The 24,672-nt window shown below is 44.6% G+C and overlaps 1 protein-coding gene and 1 long non-coding RNA gene across 2 annotated transcripts in view; one reads left to right on the forward strand and one right to left on the reverse strand.

Moving 5' to 3' along the window:
• The window catches only part of LOC310844022, a 322,076-nt gene that overhangs the window by 241,166 nt on the left and 56,238 nt on the right, over positions 1-24,672 (forward strand). The window lies entirely within an intron of this gene.
• The window catches only part of ARHGAP31 (Rho GTPase activating protein 31), an 88,173-nt gene that overhangs the window by 8,672 nt on the left and 54,829 nt on the right, over positions 1-24,672 (reverse strand). The window contains exons 2-10 of the mRNA XM_083736024.1: positions 21,554-21,656; positions 20,445-20,589; positions 14,362-14,444; positions 13,175-13,282; positions 9,532-9,677; positions 7,319-7,517; positions 4,734-4,858; positions 3,671-3,730; positions 1,695-2,315 (exon numbers count right to left, since the gene is read on the reverse strand). Of these exons, the coding sequence (XP_083592150.1) occupies positions 1,695-2,315; positions 3,671-3,730; positions 4,734-4,858; positions 7,319-7,517; positions 9,532-9,677; positions 13,175-13,282; positions 14,362-14,444; positions 20,445-20,589; positions 21,554-21,656 (1,590 nt within the window). The remainder of the gene's footprint in view (positions 1-1,694; positions 2,316-3,670; positions 3,731-4,733; positions 4,859-7,318; positions 7,518-9,531; positions 9,678-13,174; positions 13,283-14,361; positions 14,445-20,444; positions 20,590-21,553; positions 21,657-24,672) is intronic.

The following is a 24,672-nucleotide window of genomic DNA, read 5'->3' on the forward strand; positions in this document are numbered from 1 at the left end:
TGGGCTTCTCTCAATAGCTCCACATTGACTTTTCCCCTCTTTTCTTTATTTTTACTGCAATAAGTTCAAAATAGACTAGAAAAAGAAAAAGAGATCTATGCAAATAAAATTTTGCAATAGCCAAGGCAGCCACATGCCTACATGAGAGCTATCCATGATTTCAATGGGCTTAAGAACACTTATGTCTATTCAGAAATAAATCTCATTAATTTCAATGGGTGAGTGTTCCTAAATAAGTGGGTTGGGTCTATTGCACCTCTTTTGAACTGAGTGTTCTGTTCAGTGATGTGTTTCACAAGAGACATCTGTACATTCATAGCACGGGGTTCTTCCCGACAGGGGATTAATTTGCAAGCTGCTTGGGGGCGTCACTGCCAATGGCTCTGTTTTCCTTATTGGGTTTCCCCTGGAAAGGGAGAATCTGGATTAAATGTGGTGGGGGTGGGAATATGGGCTGACATTTTGATGTCAATGTTGTGTGGGTGCAGCACAACACAGTCTGTAAGCTCTAGGGCTGGGCAATGTATCAATATATTGTCCAAACCCATTTTGAAGTCCATATTGCAATATCATTTTCATAATTTTAGACCTGGGAATATATCGCTTAATCATGGTGTGCATGTGTGTGTGCACATGTTATGCAAAAATCACAATGTGGGAAAAATTGTGAAGCCAACCAATGCTTCTCGCAATTTCTGCAGCTCCTGTTAACTCTGCTGGCTAAGCTCTCCCCTGCCTCCTGTAGGAGGCAAATCACAAGAGAAGGGACCAGCAAAAATCATGATGTGGGAAAAACCATGAAGCCAGTCAATGCTTCTACATAGCTCCATCCTTATTTCAGACATTGTGATATATCAGTATGTTTAATCATTTCTCTTAGTATGCTTTTGGGAGTGATTCTTTCAAAGTCCTTTAATGACTATGTGGGAATAATAATAAATACAGTGGTGCCCCGCAAGACGAACGCCTCGCAAGACGGAAAACCCGCTAGACGAAAGGGTTTTCCATTTTGGAGGTGCTTCGCAAAACGAATTTCCCTATGGGGTTGCTTCGCAAGACGAAAAAATCTTGCGAGTCCCCGCGGGGTTTTTTCGCTCCCCCCCTTTTCCTAAGCTGCTAAGCTGCTTAACAGCTGATCGCTAGAAGCCGCTAGACCGCTGTAGCGCTAATCCGCTAAACTGTCAATGGGCTTGCTTCGCAAAACAAAAAAACTGCTAGACGAAGAGAATCACGGACGGATTCTTTTCGTCTTGCGAGGCACCACTGTAGTATTATTATTATTATTATTATTATTATTATTATTATTATTACCCTGCACATCTGGCTGGGTTTCCCCAGCCACTCTGGGAAGCTCCCAACAGAATATTAAAAGCACGATAAAACATCAAACATTAAAAACTTCCCTAAACAGGGTTGCCTTCAGATGTCTTCTAAAAGTCAGACAGTTGTTTATTTCCTTGACATTTGATGAGAGAGCGTTCCATAGGGCGGACACCACTACCAAGAAGGCCCTCTGCCTGGTTCCCTGCCACATCACTTCTTGCAGGGAGAGAACTGTCAGAAGGCCCTTGGAGCTGGACCTCGGTGTCTGGGCTGAACAATGGGGGTGGAGACGCTCCTTCAGTCACATCCAGCTGTTCCTTTCCAGGAGCAGGTTCTCTGTTCAAATTGCTGCAGCCTTCATATAAGCTTACCTTCTACTGCTTTGGACTCGGGCTTCTTTTCTTCCTTGACAGTGGCATGCTCTGGCTTGCTGTGGCTGTCTGCTTCTGGGATTGTGGAAGTGGCACTATCCAACCCCAAGAAAGAAGATTCCTGTAGGCTCGAGAAGGCGGGCTTCTCTTTAGCCGGCATGCGGCAAGGGGTGCTGTTGATACTGATGACGGCAGACACCCGAAGGGGCACCGACACAGCAAAGGGCTCTGAAATGTTCAGGGCTTTGCGCTGGTGGCGAGGGGAGGCTTCCAGGGGGAAGAGGGTCCCATGGAACCCCGATTTAGCCGTCCCATCATTGGAAGTGTAGAACATACGACACATCTTTGGGGAAGTTTGCTCATTCTCTGGGTCTTCTATGGCACGGAACACTTTCAGTTGCTCAGGAAGTGGTCTGACATGAGTAGACCGGGCGGCATCGTTCTGCCCACCATCCTCCAAACCACCTTCTGCTCCTTTCACAGCACCCTTTGGATCCCATTCGCTCTCCTGTTTGCTGAGGTCCGATGAGCTGCTTGGGCCCCCTGTCCGTGGTTTCATCACTGGAACGAAGAACCCTCCAGCCACGACGGTGCGCTTGAAGTGGCCCTTCTCACCATCTCCTGGAGAAGGGAGAAAGAGCAAAGCCACAGAGTATTGCCAAAGGTACCCTCTTATTCCAAGCACATCTGGGGAAGACAGGGCAAGAGCCATCAGTCAGATAGAGTTCTTCTGGGTGCTTCTTCAAAGGTTTAGTCACTGAAGAAGCCTCTCTTATGAAGAGTTTCCCAAGTTTATAGTGACTGAGAAGATACGGCCCCAGCCAGAACAGATCAAATGGGTATCAAGACCAACATTCCCTTTCCTACGATGGCCAATAGCCAGTTACCCATTGTAGGAAAGGACCTTCCATTATTTGGAGGAGGGAGGGGTTTTACTTCTGGGTAGTATAGCCCAGAGACCCTGGTTTTGATTGACAGGATACCTATTTTGAAAGATCTGTATTGACTCTTCATTTCCAAGCCCTTTAAAAGCCCTAAATTGCATAGGACTTAAATACCCCAGGGAGTGCCTCTTCCCATATCAGCCTGCCCATGCCTTTTGAAGAGGCCTTGTTCATAGTTCCCTTTTTAGTACAGGTACACTACACTTCTATGGGACACGGGTGGCGCTGTGGTCTAAACCACAAAGCCTAGGGCTTGCCGACCGGAAGGTCGGCGGTTCAAATCCCCAAAACGGGGTGAGCTCCCATTGCTCGGTCCCTGCTCCTGCCAACCTAACAATTCGAAAGCACATCAAAGTGCAAGTAGATAAATAGGTACCGCTCCGGCGGGAAGGTAAATGGCGTTTCTGTGCACTGCTCTGGTTTTCCAGAAGTGACTTAGTCATGCTGGCCACATGACCCGGAAGCTGTATGCCGGCTCCCTCAGCCAGTAAAGCAAGATGAGCGCCGCAACCCCAGAGTCATCCGCGACTGGATTTAATGGTCAGGGGTCCCTTTACACTACACTTCTACAGAAGAGAGGGCCTTTTTTATGTTGGTGCCCTGTTTTTGGAATGCCCTCCCTCTAGGCTCATCTAGCACTGGCATGGCAAACCATTTAGTGCCTTCCTATTTGCCCTGGCATGTTAGATTGCAGAAGATTTTTTGGAATTGTGTTCTGTCCTGCTTTCTTGTATTCTTATTATACAAATGTGTTGCTTTTTAATTGCTCCAAGCTGGTTGGGTGACGAGCAGGAGGGGAGGCAAGGGGTTTGCCCCACACTATCTTTGGCTGGGATTGGACTGGCTGTCTTTTGGTGGCCTTCCAAGCTTCTGATTCTGTGAACAGAAACACATTCGCATACACACAAGAGCATGCAAAACTATTGGGATATTAAATAAACAAACCTATTACTGTGAACAAACATATACATTAAAAAACCCCCACAAAGGCTGCTTTAACAACCTCTCATGTGCATGCCAACAAAATCTCACCTTCTACTGGAAGTGAACACAAGGAGTCCATGCTTTTAGCTGGCCGAATGGTGACTTTTTCTGAAGAAAGAAAGGTTATAACACACTTAATTTAGTGCTCTGGGTTTTTGGGAGATTGAAGTGTAACTCCAGAATACAGTGCAATTACATGGAAACTAACTTTTCCAAGTGCAGCCGCAATGTAGAAAAGGTTTTATTCTCCAGGGAAAACTCAGAGCAGCTTCATCTGTGATTTGAAGCTAAGAATGTCAGACTAGGGAAGTATGAACTCTTTCCTATTATTTCCACAGTTATTTTCCTACCTTGCTGAAAAGGGGCAATACATGTTTGGCATGTTTATCTGCCCAAATACAAGTGAATTTTTATAGGGTTTTTCCAAACCACTAATTCTCAAACTTGCATAATTGTGCATGGTTCGCCATTGTGCATTGGCAGCTTCTGTTTGGACACATTTTGTTTACTGAAGACACATATCTGTAACTGCAAAGATGCAGATAATATCAGTTGTGTCTCTTTGCTATTTCATCTCAAGGGACAATGTAGGGGACCTAGTATAGCTTTAATGAGATGTTAATTTCCCCGTACGTAGATCCCTAATCAGGAGCACAAATCAATACAAAGTGCAGACTCCACCAACCTTTCCCAGTATATTTTGGGACCAATCCTTGCTAAAATGACTGGCAGATACATATTCCTAGTAACAGAGCTCTGGCACAAATATTTGACCCCTCTAGCTGTTTGCATGTAGCTGGTTGAAGAGATGCATGTTCACTCCAGTACTATAATGGGGCATATTCAGAGTCTTTTGCTATGACTGCCTCTCATTGTCCCACTGAAGTGATACTCCGTATGACGCATGAGGTTAAATATGCGATCTCCCCTCTGCTCCCTTCAAAAGTCTTTCACGCCATCTCTGAAATCCTTTGAGCTTTTTTAGCATGAATGCCCCCTTGCAATGTGGTGGAACATTTCTGTACTACACAAAGGAGGAGAGGCAAGGCTGAGCTAATGGAGGAAAGACAAGTGCCCCCCCCCCACAGTGAGGGCCACAAACAATCCTTACCAGAGAGCTTCTGTCCTCGGACAAACACACTCCCATTTCGACTCAGTTTGGTCTTGGCTTCTGATCCAGACCGGCCCAGGTTGAATATTGACTTCCACTTCTTGGATTTTGTGGATAACTTTCTCCTGGAAGAGAAATTTAGTATGATTTCTATGAAAAGCAAGTAGGCTCAATGTGTTTGTCTTGCAGCTGTCTCCATTCCATTTTTTATTTATTGCATTCAAACATGCAAACCTTTGCTCTCTCTCTCTCTATATATATATATTCATTGTCTTATATAGGCAAGAGTAGAGGCCAATTGGCCCCATCATTTTCAATCAGAAATAAGCATCAGCAGCCTTTAAAAATTCAAGCTTTAATATTACATCAGGGCATCAAGAATGTCTCTCTCACACACATATTGCATGCATTTGCATATTATATCTATTATTATTATTATTATTATTTATTAGATTTACACCCTGCACCTTCCTCCAAAATTGCTCAGGGCAGCATATTTTATTCTAGTTCCAGGATTCAGGTTTTTCTTACATTTGGAGTTGACACAGCAGGGCTGTTTGTCATATGGCAGGGCTATGTAACATGAAGGCAGCCTATCAGTTTTGAATAGTGGAACATAGGAACTCTCATTAGCCCTCCTGTTTTTTCTGCCTTCAGGGGCCGTGCACACAGAACACATTGCTGATGGTCTGCATTCAGTTTGCTGGGTCACCAGCAGAGATATTGGAGAATTCTGACAAAAACAGGAGCAGGAATTGCTGGCGTTCACTTATTCATTCCATGTCTGGAACAAAAATCAATTGTAGTTTGCTAACGATACGTTGTCGGTGGCTTTCCCCTGTCCCCCATTTGCCCTGTGTTTCCTTTGCACTGAAATGAATGGCGCTGAATGAGGTAATGATAATGCAACAAATTATGTAGAATTTTGGCACAGTGGACAGCGAGTGGAATAGTGTCGTTTTTGTCTGAAGCCAAATTGCTATGGCACAGAAACACAGCTGCATGCAACGAATACGGGGTGGAACAGAAACCAGAACCTCCTTAAATCTCTATTCACAAGTTGCCAAGGCGTTCCATAAGGATTTCTATGATAATGTATGTGTAGTTGCTAAGATATTCTACAACATACTGATTATTAACATTCACAGTGGGAAAGACTCCCCTGGAAGGTGGTGGACTTTCCTTCACTGGAGGTTTTTAAGCAGAGATTGGGTGGCCTCTGCCATGGATAGTTGAGATTCCTGCATTGGACTAGATGACCCTCGGGGTCCCTTCCAACTCTACAATTCTGTTTCAATGTACAGTGGTACCTCGGGTTAAGAATTTAATTCGTTCTGAAGGTCCATTCTTAACCTGAAACTGTTCTTAACCTGAGGTACCACTTTAGCTAATGGGGCCTCCTGCCGCCGCCGTGCGATTTCTGTTCTCATCCTGATGTAAAGTAATTAATCTGAGGTATTATTTCTGGGTTAGCGGAGTCTGTAACCTGAAGCATTTGTAACCTGAGGTACCACTGTACAATGCTTAGCTGGCCGTGTGGGAGGAAGGAGAGTCTGACTGGAGCAGGCCCTGATGTTTTCTCTGCCTGCCTCGCTCTCTTTTTTCCTTCCCATGGGGCAACTGGTCTCTTCAATTCAGGGCCAGTCACTTTCTCTCAGTCTATACTACCTCACGGGGTAATTGTGAGGATAAACTGGAGAGAGGGAGAATCGTGTTTGCCACCTTGAGCAACTTGCAGGAAAGGCAGGATAGAAATGTAACACACAAAATAAGGTGAAATGACCTCAGGCCTCTCAGGACTAAATTCATCACAGCCTCTCATTCAAGCTAATGCTTCTTTGGATTAATAAGTTTCCTGTGATGGTCTTACAAAGATGTTGTTATGCAGCGGCTGTAAGTTATTGCACACCACAGATTTGATTGAATACCCTAGGCACAGTAATTTAAGTAACTTGAAAGCAGTGCTGACAACTCCACGGAGGCCGGATGACATAAGGCTCACGTTAGCACTTCTGCCATCTTGCAAGAGTCTCCGCATTGTGCACCTGGAATGAGAAGTAGGCCTCTCAGCTGCCCTTCACATACAAGAACAAATGTGAGGTACAGTAAGGAGAGAGAGAGAGAGAGAGAGAGAGAGAGAGAGAGAGAGAGAGGCAGCGATGGACACAGCATGTGTCATTGGGGCAGGTCACCAGCAGGTGGCTCTCTTATGACAGACGTCTCAAGAACCGATTGCCATTCAGCTCACGTTGATCAAAACTTGTAAATGAAGGAAAGTGGGAAAAGCCATTTCTCCAAAACAAGCCTATATTCGTCTCTTTTTTCCCTGACTAGTAAGAGACATTTACACTGGTGGGGAGCCATAGCTCAGTAGTGACACACATGCTTTGCATCCATAATGCCCCAAGTCTCCACCGATAAGCAACAAAGAATGGAAAACAACTGGAAGGGCCACGGAGGATCACAGGGAGCACTGCTTGGCTAGAAGAGGCTCTGGTCTCTGCTCCCCGTATTCACGTGACAAAGGAAGCCTAGTCCATCTTTTGAGTCCAACTTTCAGATAAGGGAGAGATGGAGCCACTTACTTGCTGTCAGGTAGGTCAAGGACGGTGTGGAAGAAGGAGCCTGTGACTGGAACGATTTCTGGCAAACTGTTCTCCCTCCGCTCTTTGCGGGCAGGATGGCAGGCAGACAGGCTCCGGGCCTGTGCTTCTTCCAGACTCACCAGCTTCATCGGCAGAGAGGTGGAGGGCAGTGTCAAGCTCTTCATAATGGGCTTGTTCTCTGGAAAGCGACAGGGATAGGAAATTGCAGAGCCCAGCCTGGTTTGAGGGTGACGGAGCAGGAGAACGGAAGGTCCTCAGTGGGCCCCTCAAGCGTTTTCTTTTCTGATTAAACCCTTCCAGCGAAAACATTTTTTGGGAGCGTGCTTGTTGGTTGAATTCTCCTCTTACATAGCAATCTAATCCATTGCCCCTGCCTTCCACCCCAACAGGTCCCTGGTCACGAGCCAGACTCCATAGTGCTTTGGCACGTATCTTCTAAATACGAGGCCTGAAGATCCCTGCTGAACTGAACTTTAGGACGGCTCAGCTCCAGCTCCGACCTTTGAGATGAATGAACTTTCTCCTCCCCTCCCAATCACTTCAGGGGATTTGTTCTGAAAATTGCTGCCTCTTTTCCTATTTAAGAAATGACAACTCTTGATAGCAGGAAGTGTCAAAATGCCAGGTCTGGAACTGGGGGGCGGGGGGCGGGGGGAGGTCTCATCCACACTTCCACTTGTCTTGTGCCTAGAAAGCACTTTCCAAGCATGGGTCCATGTGGTTTTCCCCTTGCCCCACTAATTTGTCAGGGAAAACCTGCTCTTTAGTGCTAAATCAAAGCAAACGTCAATCCAGAGAAAACCTGAATTGCTGTTTGCTTTGACTAAGGGCTAAAGAGCAGTTTCCCCCGGGTGAAAGCAGTGCGACAAGAGGAAGTGTGAATAAGGCCAAAGTCCGCTGGAGGCCATTTTCCAGAGCTGGTACTTTAGCACTTCTCACTAACAACAACAGTAAAGGTAAAAATAAAGATAAAGGGACCCCTGACCATTAGGTCCAGTTGTGACCGACTCTGGGGTTGCAGCGCTCATCTCGTTTTATTGGCCGAGGGAGCTGGTATACAGCTTCTGGGTCATGTGGCCAGCATGACTAAGCCGCTTCTGGTGAACCAGAGCAGTGTACAGAAACGCCGTTTACCTTCCTGCCGGAGCGGTACCTATTTATCTACTTGCATTTTGACGTGCTTTCGAACTGCTAGGTTGGCAGGAGCAGGGAACGAGCAACAGGAGCTCACCCCGTTGCGGGGATTCGAACCACCGACCTTCTGATCGGCAAGTCCTAGCTCTGTGGTTTAACCCACAGCACCAACTGTGTCCCTTCTAACAACAACAGTAGTCACTGATAAATAGGAAAAGCAACCCCCCCTAAACTTCTCTTGCAGAAAAACGTGGGGATGGATATTTTTCAGATGCTTCTGGGGGTGGCGACAGGGGCACATGCTAGTGGTCAGTGTGGCCATAGGCATATATTGGGGAGGCTTCCCACCCCTACAGTAAAAATAAAGGGTGGAAACAAGCAACACATAAGGGAACAAAGACCAGTTGGAATTAGGAGGAAAACAGCAGACTGTACCAAGCCAAAGTTGCCAAGGCCTATAAATTTAACGATGGGCTGTAAATTTAAAACAACAACTACAGTATACTTAGGGTCTGTTTAGATGCTATTAGGGCCATCACACAAAAGCCATTTTAATTCGCTACTCAAGACAACGGTTAGTATGGTGGCAGCTCTCCTTTGGGTGCCACCATACTATGTAATATGTTACATATTAGATGGGTGCCATCTCTGTTGCCTTTTTGATGCCTATTGAAGACTTTCCTCTTTCAATAAGACTTCTAAGTGGAGCTCTTTCTCCCAGTCTGTATCTGCATTGCAACTAAATACAACTCTTTTTATATGTGGACTTGCTTTTTAATCACTTTTTACACTTTTCTTATTTCATGGCTGTAAAAAACTGTTTCATCTAGTTTTTTAAAAAAATATTTGTATATTTTATGGTTGTAACCCACCCTGGGACCCAATGGGAAAGAGCGGGTAAGAAATCTAAAATAAAGAAATAAATGCCTGTAGTATTATTATTTTTTAATCAAGACTGTTTGCATGCTGCCCCATCAACACAATGTTCTCTGGGTGGCTTCTTGTGGATGTGGATTTGGTCATTTCTGACACGGAAGGATTAGCTCAGAAGGACTCACCCTCATTTTCCTTCGGTTTGGCAGGGATGTTGTCACTGAAGATTTCGCCCACATGGTTCAGTATGAACTCAAACACCAGCTGCTGGACTCGCACCTCCAGGAAAGCTGCGTCTCCATTGCAGCCTACAGCCTCAATCTCCTTGGACCTGTGACACAGGAAAGGAGGAGGTTGGAAGAGCAATCCCCAAGCCATTGCTTGTCAGGAACAGAATCATAGAATCTCAGAATCCTAGAGTTGTAGAGTTGGAAGTGACACCGAGGAATCATAGAATCTCAGAATCCTAGAGTTGGAGAGTTGAAAGGGACACTGAGGGTCATCTACTGAAGTGTCAACCCCATTAAGCCTTCCCTGTACCTAGTACGTACACACACACACACACACACACACACACACACACAATCTCCCTCTAACTAGATGTGATGTTAAAGGCATCCTTTTATTTAACACCCAGGGTTTTTTTTAAAAAAAGATGCAAGCTTTGTGTGTACGTGAGTATGTGAGTGAGTGTGCGGCTAATAGTTATCAGGGTGACAATAATTATCACGCTGAGTACCACAGAGGAAAGGTGGGATACAAGTATATCGTAAATAAATAAAGAAGAGCTGTTCTTTTAAAACATACTAAACAAATAAAATAGTGTAAGATTCCCCCCCCCCAAAAAAAACCTAATGAAAAAGAACCACCAGCATATCAGCAGAAACAAATGCATAGGCCTAAATCATTTCAGATTACTTCAAAGAGCATTCTGATCAAATGCTTATCTGAACAGCACTCTTTTAACTTGTCGACTGAAGACAGAAATTTATGGCCCAGACTTATCAGCAATGAACCAAAGAAGAGATCTTTAGACTGCAGCACATTTCTTTTATTCTTTTATAGATTTTTTTTTTTGTTTGCTTGCTTTATCCCACTTTTCTGGAGAATCTCATTGCAAAGCAGTGTCTATGGACTTTGGTGGGACAGAAACCCCAGGGGAAAATGAGAGGGCAGGGAATGGAAGCCTGGCTGAAAGCATGAGAGATTCTTCCATGGAACACTCTGTCTGGAAACGATATTGCTGCAAGCTGTCTAGGAGGCATTTTATACTCTCAAAAGACCTGGTGTTTTCTGAGGCACCGATGCGACACAGGACATTGGGACTAGGGAAGGGCAAATGTGTCCATTTCTTTTTGTAATCTTAAATTCAGTTCACCACATTTCTGCAACCGTTTGTGCATTTGTTTTGTTTTTTTAAAGTTCATGAATATTCACCAGCATTTTACTGCACATCCCTCTTACTATACCTATTTTTGTGTGCAATTTTGCCTGATATTCTGTATTTATGTATGAGAGTTTCACAGATGTATGCATTTCAATGCATACTTTCTCACAATAAATGCAGTTACACATGCATTTCTTTCATTGATAAACTGTAACACAAAATTCAGAGAAGTGCAAAATTCAGGGAAGTGCAAATTTCAGAGCATGAATACATTTCAGTTCATGGATTAATTGATTGATTGATTTGCTTTCTTTAGTTTACTTGTGTCCAATCTTTCCTCCATGGAGTTCAAGGTGGCATGTGTGGTTTTCCCTCTCCCCATTTTATCCTTATCACAATCCTGCGAGGTAGGTTAGGCTAAGAGAGAATGACTGGCCCAAACCCATCCTGTGAGCTTCCTAGCTCTCCCAGCTCCTAGCCCAGCACTCTAACCATGATGCCACACTTAGGTATACATTTGCATTAAAACACAAACTGAACTGAATTTCTCCTCATCCCTAATTGGCACAAGGGACTTTCAGAGGGGCTGGGTCCACAGGAGCTGCAGATACCAGCTCCCACCATAAATAGCCTACCTTGCCAAGGGATTTCCTGGCAGGCCATTTCACTTTGCAGACAAAGCGTGGTGTGATTCAGCTGCAGCAGTGCTAGTTACAGCTGGGGCTGGGGCAGCTTAAGCTAATCCTCAGGATTTAGTTTATCTCTGAGTAGAACCATCACATCAAAAAAACATCAAGTGGGGATGGAAGGGAAAGCATCAACTGTGAGCATCGCAACTCCTCTTGGTGAATTTTGTGGGCCTTGTGCTTTTCCCAAATGCCTGTTTCTTGTTCTCCATCGCCTCGCTGGTATGGACAAACCAATCTCTCCTTCCACCCACATCCCCCCTCCCACCCCCAAACAGAGTAGCAGACAAACTGTTCCTTATCATGACATGCCAAAGTGTTACTGAAGACATTATCTCTGGGCAGCGAATCCTTTGTAAAGTTAATGGCTGGAGTGTGAGATAAAGCACAGAGGGGGCTTTTGCCGGTGGGATAGCCATGTAAGGAAACTACAGCTGTGCCTCCCGCTTCTTTCAAGTTCTCCTTGGGACCTATATTTATAAAGGGAATTAGACTCCCATCAAAAAAGAAAGAGGACAATAGATAGAAAGATTTTGAGCTGTGGCTGTTCAGCAGATTTAACATCTCTTGCAGTTATCATGGGACCTTTTCTGCCTTGTTTGCAGTTGCAAAGATTGAGAGAGTTTATCCACCCAGGACCAGCTGTTTTCTTTGCTATTTATTTTTATCAACAAAATTTATATACCACTTGATTTTTTAAGAAGTACCTCTAAGCAGTTTACAAAAGCTGAGGAAGTTTATCTACGGTTATTCAGTTAGGTGACAATGCTCCTTATTTTTTCTTATGCTATTCTAGTTGCCAGGCTATCGCATAAATGAACCAGGATTCCTCAACTGAGCTGTCTTTAGCAATAGCTCACAAATGACTGTTACACATACACTATTGATATCATTGACCAGGAACTTCATGTCCATAAGACCAGTTGAAACAAATATGACATGTGACTCTCATTTATTGTGTTGGGTTGTTATAAGTAGAAAAACCCATCAGATATTTCTATTTTTCATAAAACATTGCAAAACTTAATTGTGGGAACTGGTTGCATTCCAATATAATATCAAACCATAGTTTAGTGCTACCCATCTGGTTCTGTTTTCAACCAATCACACTTTTTCTTCCACCCTAACCAGGACAATCCATGGTAAGTTTAAGCTACAGTTGAATTACAGTTGAACTGCTAACCTAGCAGTTTGAAAGCATGCCGGTGCAAGTAGATAAATAGGTATTGCTGCAGCAGGAAGGTAAACAGCCTTTCCGTGTGCTCTGGCTTCCGTCATGGTGTTTAGTCATGCTGGCCACATGACCCAGACAGCTGACTGTGGACAAACGCCGGCTCCCTTGGCCTGAAAGTGAAATGAGCACTACACCCCATAGTCTCCTTTGACTGGACTTAAGCGTCCATGGGTCCTTTACCTTTTTACCTTACAGTTGAATTAAGCAGTAGCTGAATTAAGCAGTAGCCCATGCACAGGGTTGAAGGCAATGGTGTCATCCTGCTGGTGCTGTCTTGTTGGGGTGAGGCGCTGGTGAGGTCAGATGGGTTCATCAACCCAAGCACCTCTGACTTTGCTCCCTTCCTGCCACAACCAATGCAGCGCTGTTGTCACTGAGAAAACATCACTGCTTCCATACACCCTTGCAAGCCACCACTGGCTGGATCACTCTAGCCAGTTTTTAAACTTATCGCAAACTCTAATAGACATTCTTAATGCTCCCCGCATTGCAATGTGACAGAATCAGAGCGTCTACTGTACCTGAGGAGATTAGGTGCCCACACTAAAGCGAGGTTCCTGGTGTGCATGTTGGTCGTGCTGCTGAAGGATGCTAAGTGAGTTAGGTGCTTGCTCAGGTATTCCAGGGTCCTGCAATGGTGTGACAAAGATAAAAACAAAACACTCACATTGATACTTGCACATGCGGTTATGTCTTGGCCAACTGGGTCTGTTCAGAGAAGACAGGTGCCCAACAGCCCCAAGCACCACATTAAATGTCTTAAATGAGTCAAGAGCTACAACCCATGACACTCATGCTAGCCCAATAACCTCTCCCCACTTGCATCCCTATTTTCCCTCTATCATCCCTTGCTTCTCCTCCTGCCAGTCCACCTGTGCCCCCTTATCTCTTCCCTTCACTGAGTTGCCCAAAGACCATGTTGCTCCTTCTCACAATTCTCGACTCTTTCCATTATATCGTGTTTTTGAAAGGAGATAAGGAAGAAGCAAAGGTCATCTACTCTGAGTTGCCTGGGAGCCGCACAGGGCCAGCTGCTAGGGCTGCTATCCACCACAGTGTCTACAGATGTGAAACTCGGAAGCAGATCTACCAGTAGGGCAGAGCCGCAGCAACAGCCTCCCAGCAGCAGCACTGCTGCCACTTACTGAGACAGTGAAGGTTGGAGCTGGTGAGAGTGCTGGACTGGTGCACCATGCATGCAGCTCACCACTCCCTCTTTTGGTAAGTAGCAGGGGCATTGCTATTCAGAGGCTATTGCTGTGGCTCCCCCACCAACACAGCTCCTGGTTACAAAGCAGAGTTCTACAATACAAAATAAATAAAAGGGTCCCTGACGTCTTTATTGCATTTTAGAAGTGAGTGTGACGAAATCAGCAATAGCCTCCCAGCAGGTACAAGGAACTGCTAACACCCGAATAGCTCTGAAACATAAGATCAGCCTTTATTATAGGTAAGACCACTGCACAGAACTTATTCACAATTTGCCATGTGCATTCTGTGGGTTTCTGGGGAGAAGAAGCTTCAAAGATAGTCATCTTTCCTTGAACAGGTGAATCAAGTCTGCCTAGTGCAAATAAAGAAAGGTGAAAATAAAGTAGTTGACTCACCAGCTGAATCCTTAGGTAATTCAGGTAACTACCATTAATCATTACTAAGATTGTCTCTAAAACTTAGAAGCCAAGGCTTAGAGGCCAGGTTTCTCTTTTACCTGTAATGAGATGGCGGAAGTTCCTGGATGGCATTTTGAATTTGGGCCAGCTGGTCTTCCTCTGGGAAGCACGATACTGCATCCTGAATAATAGTAATAATAAAATAATCATAAAGTGAAAGGCCTGTAGGACTGAAAAAGACTTCAAGGGTTAATTAGTGCATTACTTCCCGAAAGCAAAAATCACAAGTCAACTATGTCTAAACCAGGAAATTATGATTAATGCCTTCAGAACACAACAGGATATCAAGGCATCTTCAAACCATGGTTTATTATGCTGGCTTCTAAGCATCATTTTGCTGAAATGATAAAATGATAGTTCATGGGGAAACTTCCTAACTTATTTGCTCACTTGCAGCAAGGGAGGAGGGCAGAAATTGGGTACATACCCAAAAGGCCTCTTAAGCTGAGACATGATTGCCTAAACGTGGTCAACATCTTTCTGGCTTCTTCAACTTCCCCCGCCCACTGCACCTTCCATTTGGAGACACCCCTGAGTACCAAATATAGGAAACACAACGGGTTATGTGTTCACTTAGCTCACTGTTGTATGCTGCAACTGGCAGAGCTCTCTATAGTCTTAGGCAGAAATCTTTCCAATCCACCTTATGAACTAGAGATGCCATGGACTGCTGCTGAAACCACTTGCTCTACTACTGAGCTATGGCTGTTCTCCAGAGAAGTGGCAAGAACCCCCACCTAGGGTACCAATAGGGGATTTTCTCTATTGTTGTTTTTGTTGTTATTTCTGCCCTTCACCAATAATTACAACAGGTTATAGCAATTCAAAATTAATAACAGTTAAAACAGATTACTCACACGAATAGTGTGGTCCCTGAAAACCCACATCTCAGGTGTCAAAAGCCAGGATAAAGAGGGGCTATGCAAATAGCAGCTTCAGAGGAAGGATTTCCCCCCTTCTGGAGGCATGTTCCCCATACTTACCACCCCCTCCCCTGTGAATACTGTTTGCATTTAAAGGAATATGCACGTTAAAGACAAAGGTGCCATCTCACATCCTGCCTAGTTGGGTCCTGAATTGCTGTTCTCTGAGCATGTCTCCTGCTAGGAAGAAGGCACACTCAAAGCAGTGACTCATGCAGATACATGGGTGGCAGACGCACCTGAGGGCATGCAATTCTGCTGCTGCTCTGCACCAGTTGTGATTAGAGGTCCATCATATTTGACTCATCGCTGCTCCGCTGTGGGTGGATACTTTGGGTTTCCTAATTAATTGCTCATAGCACATTAGCACGTCCCTTGCAACGCAGTCATGGGAAATGCTGTTTGTTCCAAGCCAGACCAATGATTCACCCACCTGGTGCTAATAAGAAGATGCTGGTTCCTTAACTGAAGCTCACACTGAACCTTTCACTTTAGTGGGGGGAACGGGTTGCCCAGAGACAGTCCCTTATTTGCAAAAATTCACTTCTGTAAATCGTCTCTCTTTTATCAGTTCTTTCTCTCTTTGTTTCCTGTCATTTTCCAAACCAGGTATGTTTGCTAAAATGAGAGGCGGAGAGAAGGGGAAACAGCACAAACAGAGAGCAATGCATCACTTTGTGAGCATTGCAGGAAAGAAAACCCTGCAATGATTTTCTGTATTTTCATTGAGCTCTCTTATAAAGTGTGTCGGGATGAAAGGGAGCAGAAATCTATGCTGCATTAAATATTCACTACCATAATTAGGCAGCTGTATACAGGTAGTGTAATTTGTATGGCACAAGATTGGAGATACTTGCTGTAATAGCACCTTAGGAACGTGATTGTATAGTTTGACAGAGGTGGTGCATTCTGCTTCCCACACACTTCTCCCAGCATCCCATATTACTCAGTATTCCCAGAGTTTGACAAAACTCATAGTTTTCTCACCAGGCAAGCCCTTAATCCCATTTTACAGATGTGATGACATGGGATAAGCCAGTGACTTGGCCAAGCGCAGCAGTGCTGGGAGACTGAGAGGAAGATGGGGTAAAAAAAAAGAATTAATAGCCTCTGCCTGCCATTGGCTTTGGCTCTGCCTACTGTTGGCTGGCGCTGTGGGTTAAACCACAGAGCTTAGAACTTGCCAATCAGAAGGTCGGCGGTTCGAATCCCCGCGATGGGGTGAGCTCCCGTTGCTCAGTCCCTGCTCCTGCCAACCTAGCAGTTCAAAAGCACATCAAAGTGCAAGTAGATAAATAGGTACCGCTACGGCGGGAAGGTAAATGGTGTTTCCGTGTGCTGCTCTGGTTCGCCAGAAGCGGCTTAGTCATGCTGGCCACATGACCCGGAAGTTGTACACCGGCTCCCTCGGTCAGTAAAGTGAGATGAGTGCCACAACCCCAGAGTCGGTCATGACTGGACCTAATGGTCAGGGGTCCCTTTACCTTTACCTTTACTGTTGGCTTCCTTTCTGGTAGAGAGGTAATTCTGCAGACGCAGGTGAACCTGACTGCAACACTGTGAGCCTTAGTTTTTAATCTGCGTATGACATCCAGTATACATTAGTCACTTTTGCAATAAATAAATAATTATGCTAGAAAGCCAAGCTACTTAAAGCAGCCTTTGCCAACCTGATGCCCTCCACAATGCCCATCACACTCCAGCATGTTTTTCCTGGGGCTGGCAGGAGTTTTTAGCCCAACACATCTGGAGAACACCGGGTTGGCAAAGGCTGCTCTGATTATGCCTGAGGGTAGACTGTATGCCTGGGGCCCTTCTAATTTCTGGATCCAGCAAGTGCATAGCTGTCAACTTACAGATTTGAAAATAAGGGACTAGCAGCCTTGAAAATAAGGGACCAGCAGCCAAAATAAGGAACCTGCAGCCTCACCTGTTCCAGGCACTCCAGTCTTCCTGTCCTCCTGCAGTCTGGTCAAACGCCTGCTGGTAGCTTCGAGAACACTGTCCAACCAACTTTGTAACCAGAGGTTCAACTGAATAGAATCTGAATCACATGCACCACAAGGCCTATGCAGCCTCAACTTAAGATGGCTCCCCGGCCTGGCTTTGCACTGCAAAGTTTGCAGCAGCAAGTGCAACAAAATGGCGTCCAGCATTCAAAAAACCCCTTAGCTTGCATTAACTAGCCACACACAAGGCATGCAAGCTCCGCCCCCAGTCATTCTTAGACTCCCTATTGGGTGAGCAACACAGCCAAGCAACACAGTTGGAGCCTCCCTCCTCCCTGGCCGGCAGGGAGGGAGGGAGAGGAGCTGCTTCCTTTGAAATTTAAGGGACATCCATCAATAAGGGACAACAGCGGGACATGGTGCTGGAATAAGGGATTGTCCCTTCAAATAAGGGACACTTGACAGCTATGAGCAAGTGTTTAAATCTAAGGAAGGATTCAAGTTGTCGTAACAGCCAGACATGTTTCTTGGTAACAGCCCCCTAAGTATAAGCCATTAAGGAAGTGGCTCTGTTCTAACTGGTGGTTAGAAAGACTAAGTTGGGAGTTGGTGTGCGTAACATAGAAGTTGGACACAGGCTGCAGGCCGAAGCCTGTGAGACAGAGCCATGCCTGATTTCTGCTGGAATGCAAAGCTGTGGCTGTGGGAGAAGCAAGACCTTTTTGGAGTGTTAATGCTGTGAGTCCCTCCACCATAGGCACAGGCTGCATATATGTGTAAATAAACCATTCTTAGGAAACTTAACCCTAGGTAAGCACCTGGGACACCTGGAATCTTGCACCTCTCAGAGATTGGGTTGGTGTGCAACAGCTGCCTTAACAGTTGGTAGCAGTAAGACAAGGTGAAGTCGAAAGCAGTATGAGCTTACAGTTCCTTGGTCAATTCAAAAGTGACGAGTGAATGGAAGTGGCGGTTGATGCCCATTAGGAGTGGCAAGGTAGAAAGTGACTAACAGAAGGCGGCAGAGCCAAGTATTTCTAGTTTTGTCCCCACCTTCTACAAAGGCACTACTGAGACTCAGGGGAGGGAAGGAAGCAGGCAGGCGGTGCCACTCTCTGGACTGGATATAAGGAAGAAAGCAAGCAAGTAGGAGCTGGCTGAAGGGAAACTAAAGTTGGTGGGGCAGTGCCCTATCTGCCCTGTGATGAACCAGCCTCCACTGGGAGAGGGGCCCTTGAAAGGGAAAGGTCACACCAAGGGACTGATGTTATGGTGATGGGCTGCATGGTCAGTCATGACAAGATGGAATGCTGCTCTCAGTGACAGGGTAGTAGAGAATAGAAGGAGGCAGAAGGCTTCAAATTATGCTCTTATCTCTGAGACCTCTTGGAAGGTGGTTATCCAAACTGCATTTGGACTCTACTGAGTGAGTTCCTGGCTGAGAAAACATCTGGTCAAACAACCGTACTGGTGTTAACTGTTCAGCTAATTGACATCTTGCCTCTGTAATACTTATGATAATTATTACATTTGTTGACCCTATTACAGGACCAAGGAACAGCTGCACAGTGCAGATTTTGACAACAGAACTTCTGGCCTATTGCTATGGCTCCTCCAACCTGCTCACAACTTTGGAGCTAATCTGTACTCATTTCCCCCCTCCTGAATCAAGTCATTACATTTTGCATTAAAGTTGTTTGAAGATTTCTGCTTGGACAGTTTCCACCTACACCCACTCTCTGCATTCATGGCATGACAATTTTGAACCTGATTTTCCACTGCTGTGCACCTTGACTCATTAACTTCAGCCTAAGCAGGGAGGAGAAAGTAGCTGTGCCACCAGAAAATATGCTGCTTTCACCCATTTTGCACTGGATTAAGTGACAGTAAAAGCCCCTGCTGATAAAATTATAATAAGAATCCACTGGTATAAGAATTGTGAAAGAAAGTTTTTTTAAAAAGAGAAGTTACCCAATCCCTGCTTGGAAAAATTTTATGAACAGAAATAGTGTATTATGAATTCCCAGAACTCACAAGTTGGCTCTGGTTGCAAAAAATGTGTGGAGCCCAATTTTTATTTCATTTTTAAATCTTTGCTATTGCATTGATCTTGTGACCATTATTGTATGGCCTTTATATTTAACTGAAATTGTTTTTAAAGTATTCCTAAAAACAAATTGCAGGCAGTCCTCTATTAGGATTTTAGTGTGCTACTATATTCCAGTATCCTCCAACTTCTTCACATCCAAGACTTATCGTTAGTCCAAAAACAGCTGGAGACCCAAGTATGGGAAACCCTGATCTAGTCCAACCTCCTGCAATGCGGGAATCTTTTGCCCAACGTGGGGCTTGAACCCACGACTTTGAGATTAAGAGTCTTATACTCTGCCAACTGAGCTACTCTTCCTATAGAAGAATCCTGTCCAAAGAATCCTGAGAACTATAGTGTGTTAAGGGAGCCAGGAACTGCAGCTCTATGAGGAATAAACTACAGTTCCCTGGATTCTTTGGAGGAAGCCATGTGCTTTAAATGTGCTTTATGTATATGACACATGTGTAAAGTGATTTAACAATCAATTCCTCTTCCCAAGGAACTCTGGGAATTGTAATTCTGTGAGTGTGGTTGGGGGTCTCCTGATAACTGACAGCACCTTTAACAAGGCCACTTCCACCTTAAGGAGGAGGTGGGGTTGCAGGTACTCATGACCCTTCCATGTGCGCAGAGGAGAGGATGTGGACAGTTCCACATGATTGGGGGGTTCCCAGTTGCGTCACTGCCCAGGCAACAAATCAGGTCACTCCAGGGGTGTGGCCTGCTCAATTTAAGCAGGATGCCGGTGGGAGCTCTCCCCTTTTCACGCTTCCAGGACTCCCTGCAGATAGGCAGGAGTCAGATATAGTAGGTTAGCTCCAATGCCTAAGCCAATACCGCTCACAATCTGTAACCAATAAAGTTGTAGCCTTTTTTAGCCCATTTACCTAAAATACTGGTGTCAAGTGTCTTTATTCAACTTTGGGGGGGGGGCAGGACCTTTATCGTGCAAACTACAGCTCCCAGAATTCTTTGGGGAGGCCATGAATGTTTAAAGTGATATCATAGTGCTTTAACTGCATTGCGTGAACGTGGCCCTGGACTTCCAAAATGGCAGTACAGCCTATAAGGAAAGCCCAAAAGTGATAAAAGTTTGGTGTGGGCCAAAGAGTGGAAGAGGCCTGTCAGGAATGGAGACATAGCAGAAAACATCTCACCGTGAATTTCTTGTAGAGCTCATACGTGAGGAGGGGATTCGGTAGCTCCCTGAAGTATAACTTGCAGAGTGAGCCCACACAGTGAATGTCCTGGAGGTAAACTTCCCTTGTCAGGTCTGGGCATTGATCTGATCCAAACTCTTGCCTGAAACAACAGAGATGGAGGAGGTACAGTGGGTTTAACAAGCAAGAGATGGAATCAATTTGCATCTTGATTTCTGCCCAGACAAAGGCTAAAAAAGGTGTACTGATTGGGCTGCAAAGATCTGATAATGTATTACCTCAGCACCGAGAATCACCATGGAAACCTATCATAACCTTGAGGGCTGTATGGATTCTGCATATGCTAGTTAGACATCATTTCCATGTTTTAACTGCCATTTGCATGAAGATTATCTACGATAAGCAACCGCCGAGCTGGTGGCTACAATTTTGCAATGGTCTTAGGGCTGGTTCACAGAAGGCCCAATTACACACACTGTACACAAGCGCATTTGCAGGAACAGCCCGTTCAATTTGTGTTCTTTCTCCCCCCCCTTTTTTATTTTAGGAATGGAGAGAGACCTAGCTGAGTATATTCATAAGCAAGTCAGCACTGTCTATCATCATCCATCCACCCCTTTCCTGCAGCAGGAAACTTGAGTGAGGGTTTAACGTGTAACGTACATATATAGGCCTTAGTTATACTATAAGGGGGAAAGGAGCAGGGCAGGATTTACTCCCATAATCTAACACCTATAAAACACAGAAGCCATGAGGACAAACCTCAGGTAGATCTTCAAAAATAACGAAATCAGCTTTGAAGAAAGGAATGAGTTTTCTCAAAGCCTGTGCTCTATGATCCAGAGTCCATCTGCACAGGAGGGCAGTTGGACACATTGGTAATCTGCATTGCAAATGCCCTGTAAAGTTCAAATGACTTAGCTCTGGTTATAAACTCGTTTATCGTGAGCTTTAAGGCTACTCTGGAGTTGGCTTGCCATAGTCGGGTTGCTATCTATCCACCGAAAGCCAGCCACCCTCAATCCAGGCATGTTCATATGCTGTTCTAACGCAATGGATGGTTAACACTGGGCCTTTCTTGCATTCGGTTCTCTTATTCACCTCACCTCAGTTTCTGGATGTTGGACGTCACTCCAGAAAGCCGGTAGATTCCGTCCACAATTCCGTGCGTCTCTATGAACTCTGCGCAGCTTTTCAGTACCAGGGGAACTAGAAAGAAAGAAAGAAAGAAAGAAAGAAAGAAAGAAAGAAAGAAAGAAAGAAAGAAAGAAAGAAAGAAAAGATTAAGCACAAAAGGGAGGTCTTTCCCTGGGGTCCTCAGCTTGAATTGCCTTTTATGCCATAATATAATCATTTACAAGGGTGGCGCTGTGGTCTAAACCACTGAGCCTCTTGGGCTTGCCGATCGGAAGGTCGGCAGTTCGAATCCCCGCAATGGGATGAGCTCCCATTGCTTGGTCCCAGCTCCTGCCCACCTAGCAGTTTGAAAGCACGTCAAAGTGCAAGTAGACAAATAGGTACCGCTCTGGCGGGAAGGTAAACAGTGTTTCTGTGCTCTGGTCTGGTTCACCAGAAGCGGCTTAGTCATGCTGGCCACATGATCCGGAAGCTGTACGCTGGCTCCCTTGGCCAATAAAGTGAGATGAGCACCGCAACCCCAGAGTTGTTTGTGACTGGACTTGAGGTCAGGGGTCCCTTTACCTTTTATGATCATTTACAATGGCCAAAAGCTGATGAATAAAGAACATAAAGCTTTATTATTTGTTGCATTCATATGCTACCCAAGAACAGAACAATCTCTGAATGGCTCCCAATAAAAGAGGGAGGTCATTTATTTGCAGTATTTATAGTCCACTCTTCATCAAAGTAATAAAAATAAACCCAGAAAAAAATATACAAAATAAAATCATATAAGGAAGTCCAATAGACAACTATCAGTAAACAATCATACAAAGGGGTAAATAAGCAAAACTATCCTGCAACAAAAATATTATTTCCTATTTAACCAAATACTGAGGTAAAAATGAAGAAAACATTCAATGTGAAACAGATTAACCAACTGAAGCTTCCAACAATATACTTCATTAACGGAAGCCTACTCATTCCCCTGTCTCTTATACACACTATTCCATACACACATGCACAACAACCGTAAAATCTAAGGAGATCTCCACACTTGCGCCTGCCCAACATACATAAATATGAATTAATACCAAAATAAAAACGTGGAAACTTTGCAAAGAGGCTTATGTCTCCAGGCACTCATTACGAATTCCCTGTATAATTAACCTGCAGTACAGTGGTACACATGTCCACTCAGAAGTAATTTTGTTTGTGTTTATTAGGGCTTGCTAGCAGGTAAAGCCATACAGAATGGCAACCTAGGCTTTGGTTTACAGTTGGCATTTGAGGAAAGCATAGCTCTTGAGCCTTTAGCAGCTGTGTGGTAGGCAGAAATTCAACAGGCTACGCTTTTTCTAAAAAGGAAATACAATTATGGGGAAAGCTTCACCTGCTCGCATTTAGGCATTCTATTGCATGCATGGCTGCTAGTTTATATTTGGATCCTCCATTCCACCTGCAAAAGAGGACACAAATTTGCTTATGTTACAAAGCCTATGCAAATTGTATGCAAATTGTATGTGAGGGGGTGAGAGGGCCCAATCCACAAACAGTGCTGGCACCCTGGCTTTGACACACAACTACAAATATTGGATCCAGCATGACATGAAGTATGGATGGTGCAATATAGGTGCTCACATTGTTTCTTCTCGCATGTGGCTTATGCTGTCTGCATAAAATCTGCGTTTTCCTACATCTGTGTCACAGGCAGGAAAGAAATGTGTTCGGGTTGTTCATTTGAGTCAAAGGTCTTGGGATATGCTGAATGAACATATCCCAAATGGAGGGGGGGGGGGAACCTGTAGGTAAAATCATCCTTAGATTATACCCTGCCAGCAAACACTAATCTTGCAACTGTAGACCTTAGCTTCATATTATTTCATTATTATTATTATTATTATTATTTTCAGGCTTCAGTGAAACAAATGGAGTAGGTCAGCTCCATTGAAGATAAAACAGTTACAGATTAAGAGCTCAGAAATCCTGAAAAGTACATTTTATAAACTGACAGGATCTACATGCGACAGTTTTCTACTGTCCATAAACCTGTCATCTGAATAATGCGGCTATCAAGAAAGAAAAATAACAGTCACAAATCTGAAATCATTGCAAATCATTTCTTTCTTTACAGGACTACTCGGTAAGAGCATAAATTCGCAGCAGGAAATGGGATTACACTGAATACTGAAACCTCTTTATTTTATCTTATGCAGAACACATATTCTCTTAAGAAGCAACTTAGGTCAACAATACCCTCAAGCACTGTGAATGAACCTCACACAAACCATTTTAAGGAGGCTATTTTCATCCACCCTACAAACAGAACCAAGGTAAGAGCCAGGTGGAATATACAAATTGCTTCCTTGAGTTTTCTTTCAGATGCTTGCATTTCCCCCTTTTCCTGTTCAGTAAAAACCAGCCAGATTTCCTAACTTGATCTCTTTTAGGAGGACACACTTAAATATGCCACAAACCCTGGTCTGGAGGCCTGAACTATCCTGCTGTTTCAGTTACAGTGGAGGAAAGTATCCTGTCACCAACCTTGAAGTAAGATTCAGCTGTCAGTCCTGTTGTCTTCTGTACATGGAATGGGGAAAGGACAACATCTTGGCTTTTGCAGCAAAATTTCAGGGACTAATCCTGGCATCAAGGGACACAGGAGGTGCCTGGCACAACCTATAGATAACCCTGAAGCTACACTAGGCCTTGTTACGCAGGCAAGGGTACCGTGGGCACATTCACAACATATATTTACAATGCTATGATACCACTTAAAATGCAATGATACCTGTCAGGGACTGGGCAGAAGGGGAATGGTGGAGACCGCTTCCCCATCCTGACCTTTCCAGGGAGGAAGAAGAGGAAGACAGTATAGATTTACAACAGGGGTTTGAGGGAGGTCACAGCTCAGAGGCAGATGAGGGGGAAAGTTGGGAAATCATGGGAGAGCCAGAGCAACACCTGGCTGACACGTTGTCATTAGAAAGTATTCCAGACCCTCCATCTCCCAGAACCCGGCGAGACTTAAAAGTAGGGGAGCAAAGAGCTCAAAGACAGAGGACACTTAGCAGCACCTGTGGGAGAGATGATGAGAATGACAAAT

Source organism: Podarcis gaigeae, assembly GCF_964106915.1.
Source record: "Podarcis gaigeae genome assembly, chromosome: 4".
Taxonomy (NCBI): Eukaryota; Metazoa; Chordata; class Lepidosauria; order Squamata; family Lacertidae; genus Podarcis; species Podarcis gaigeae.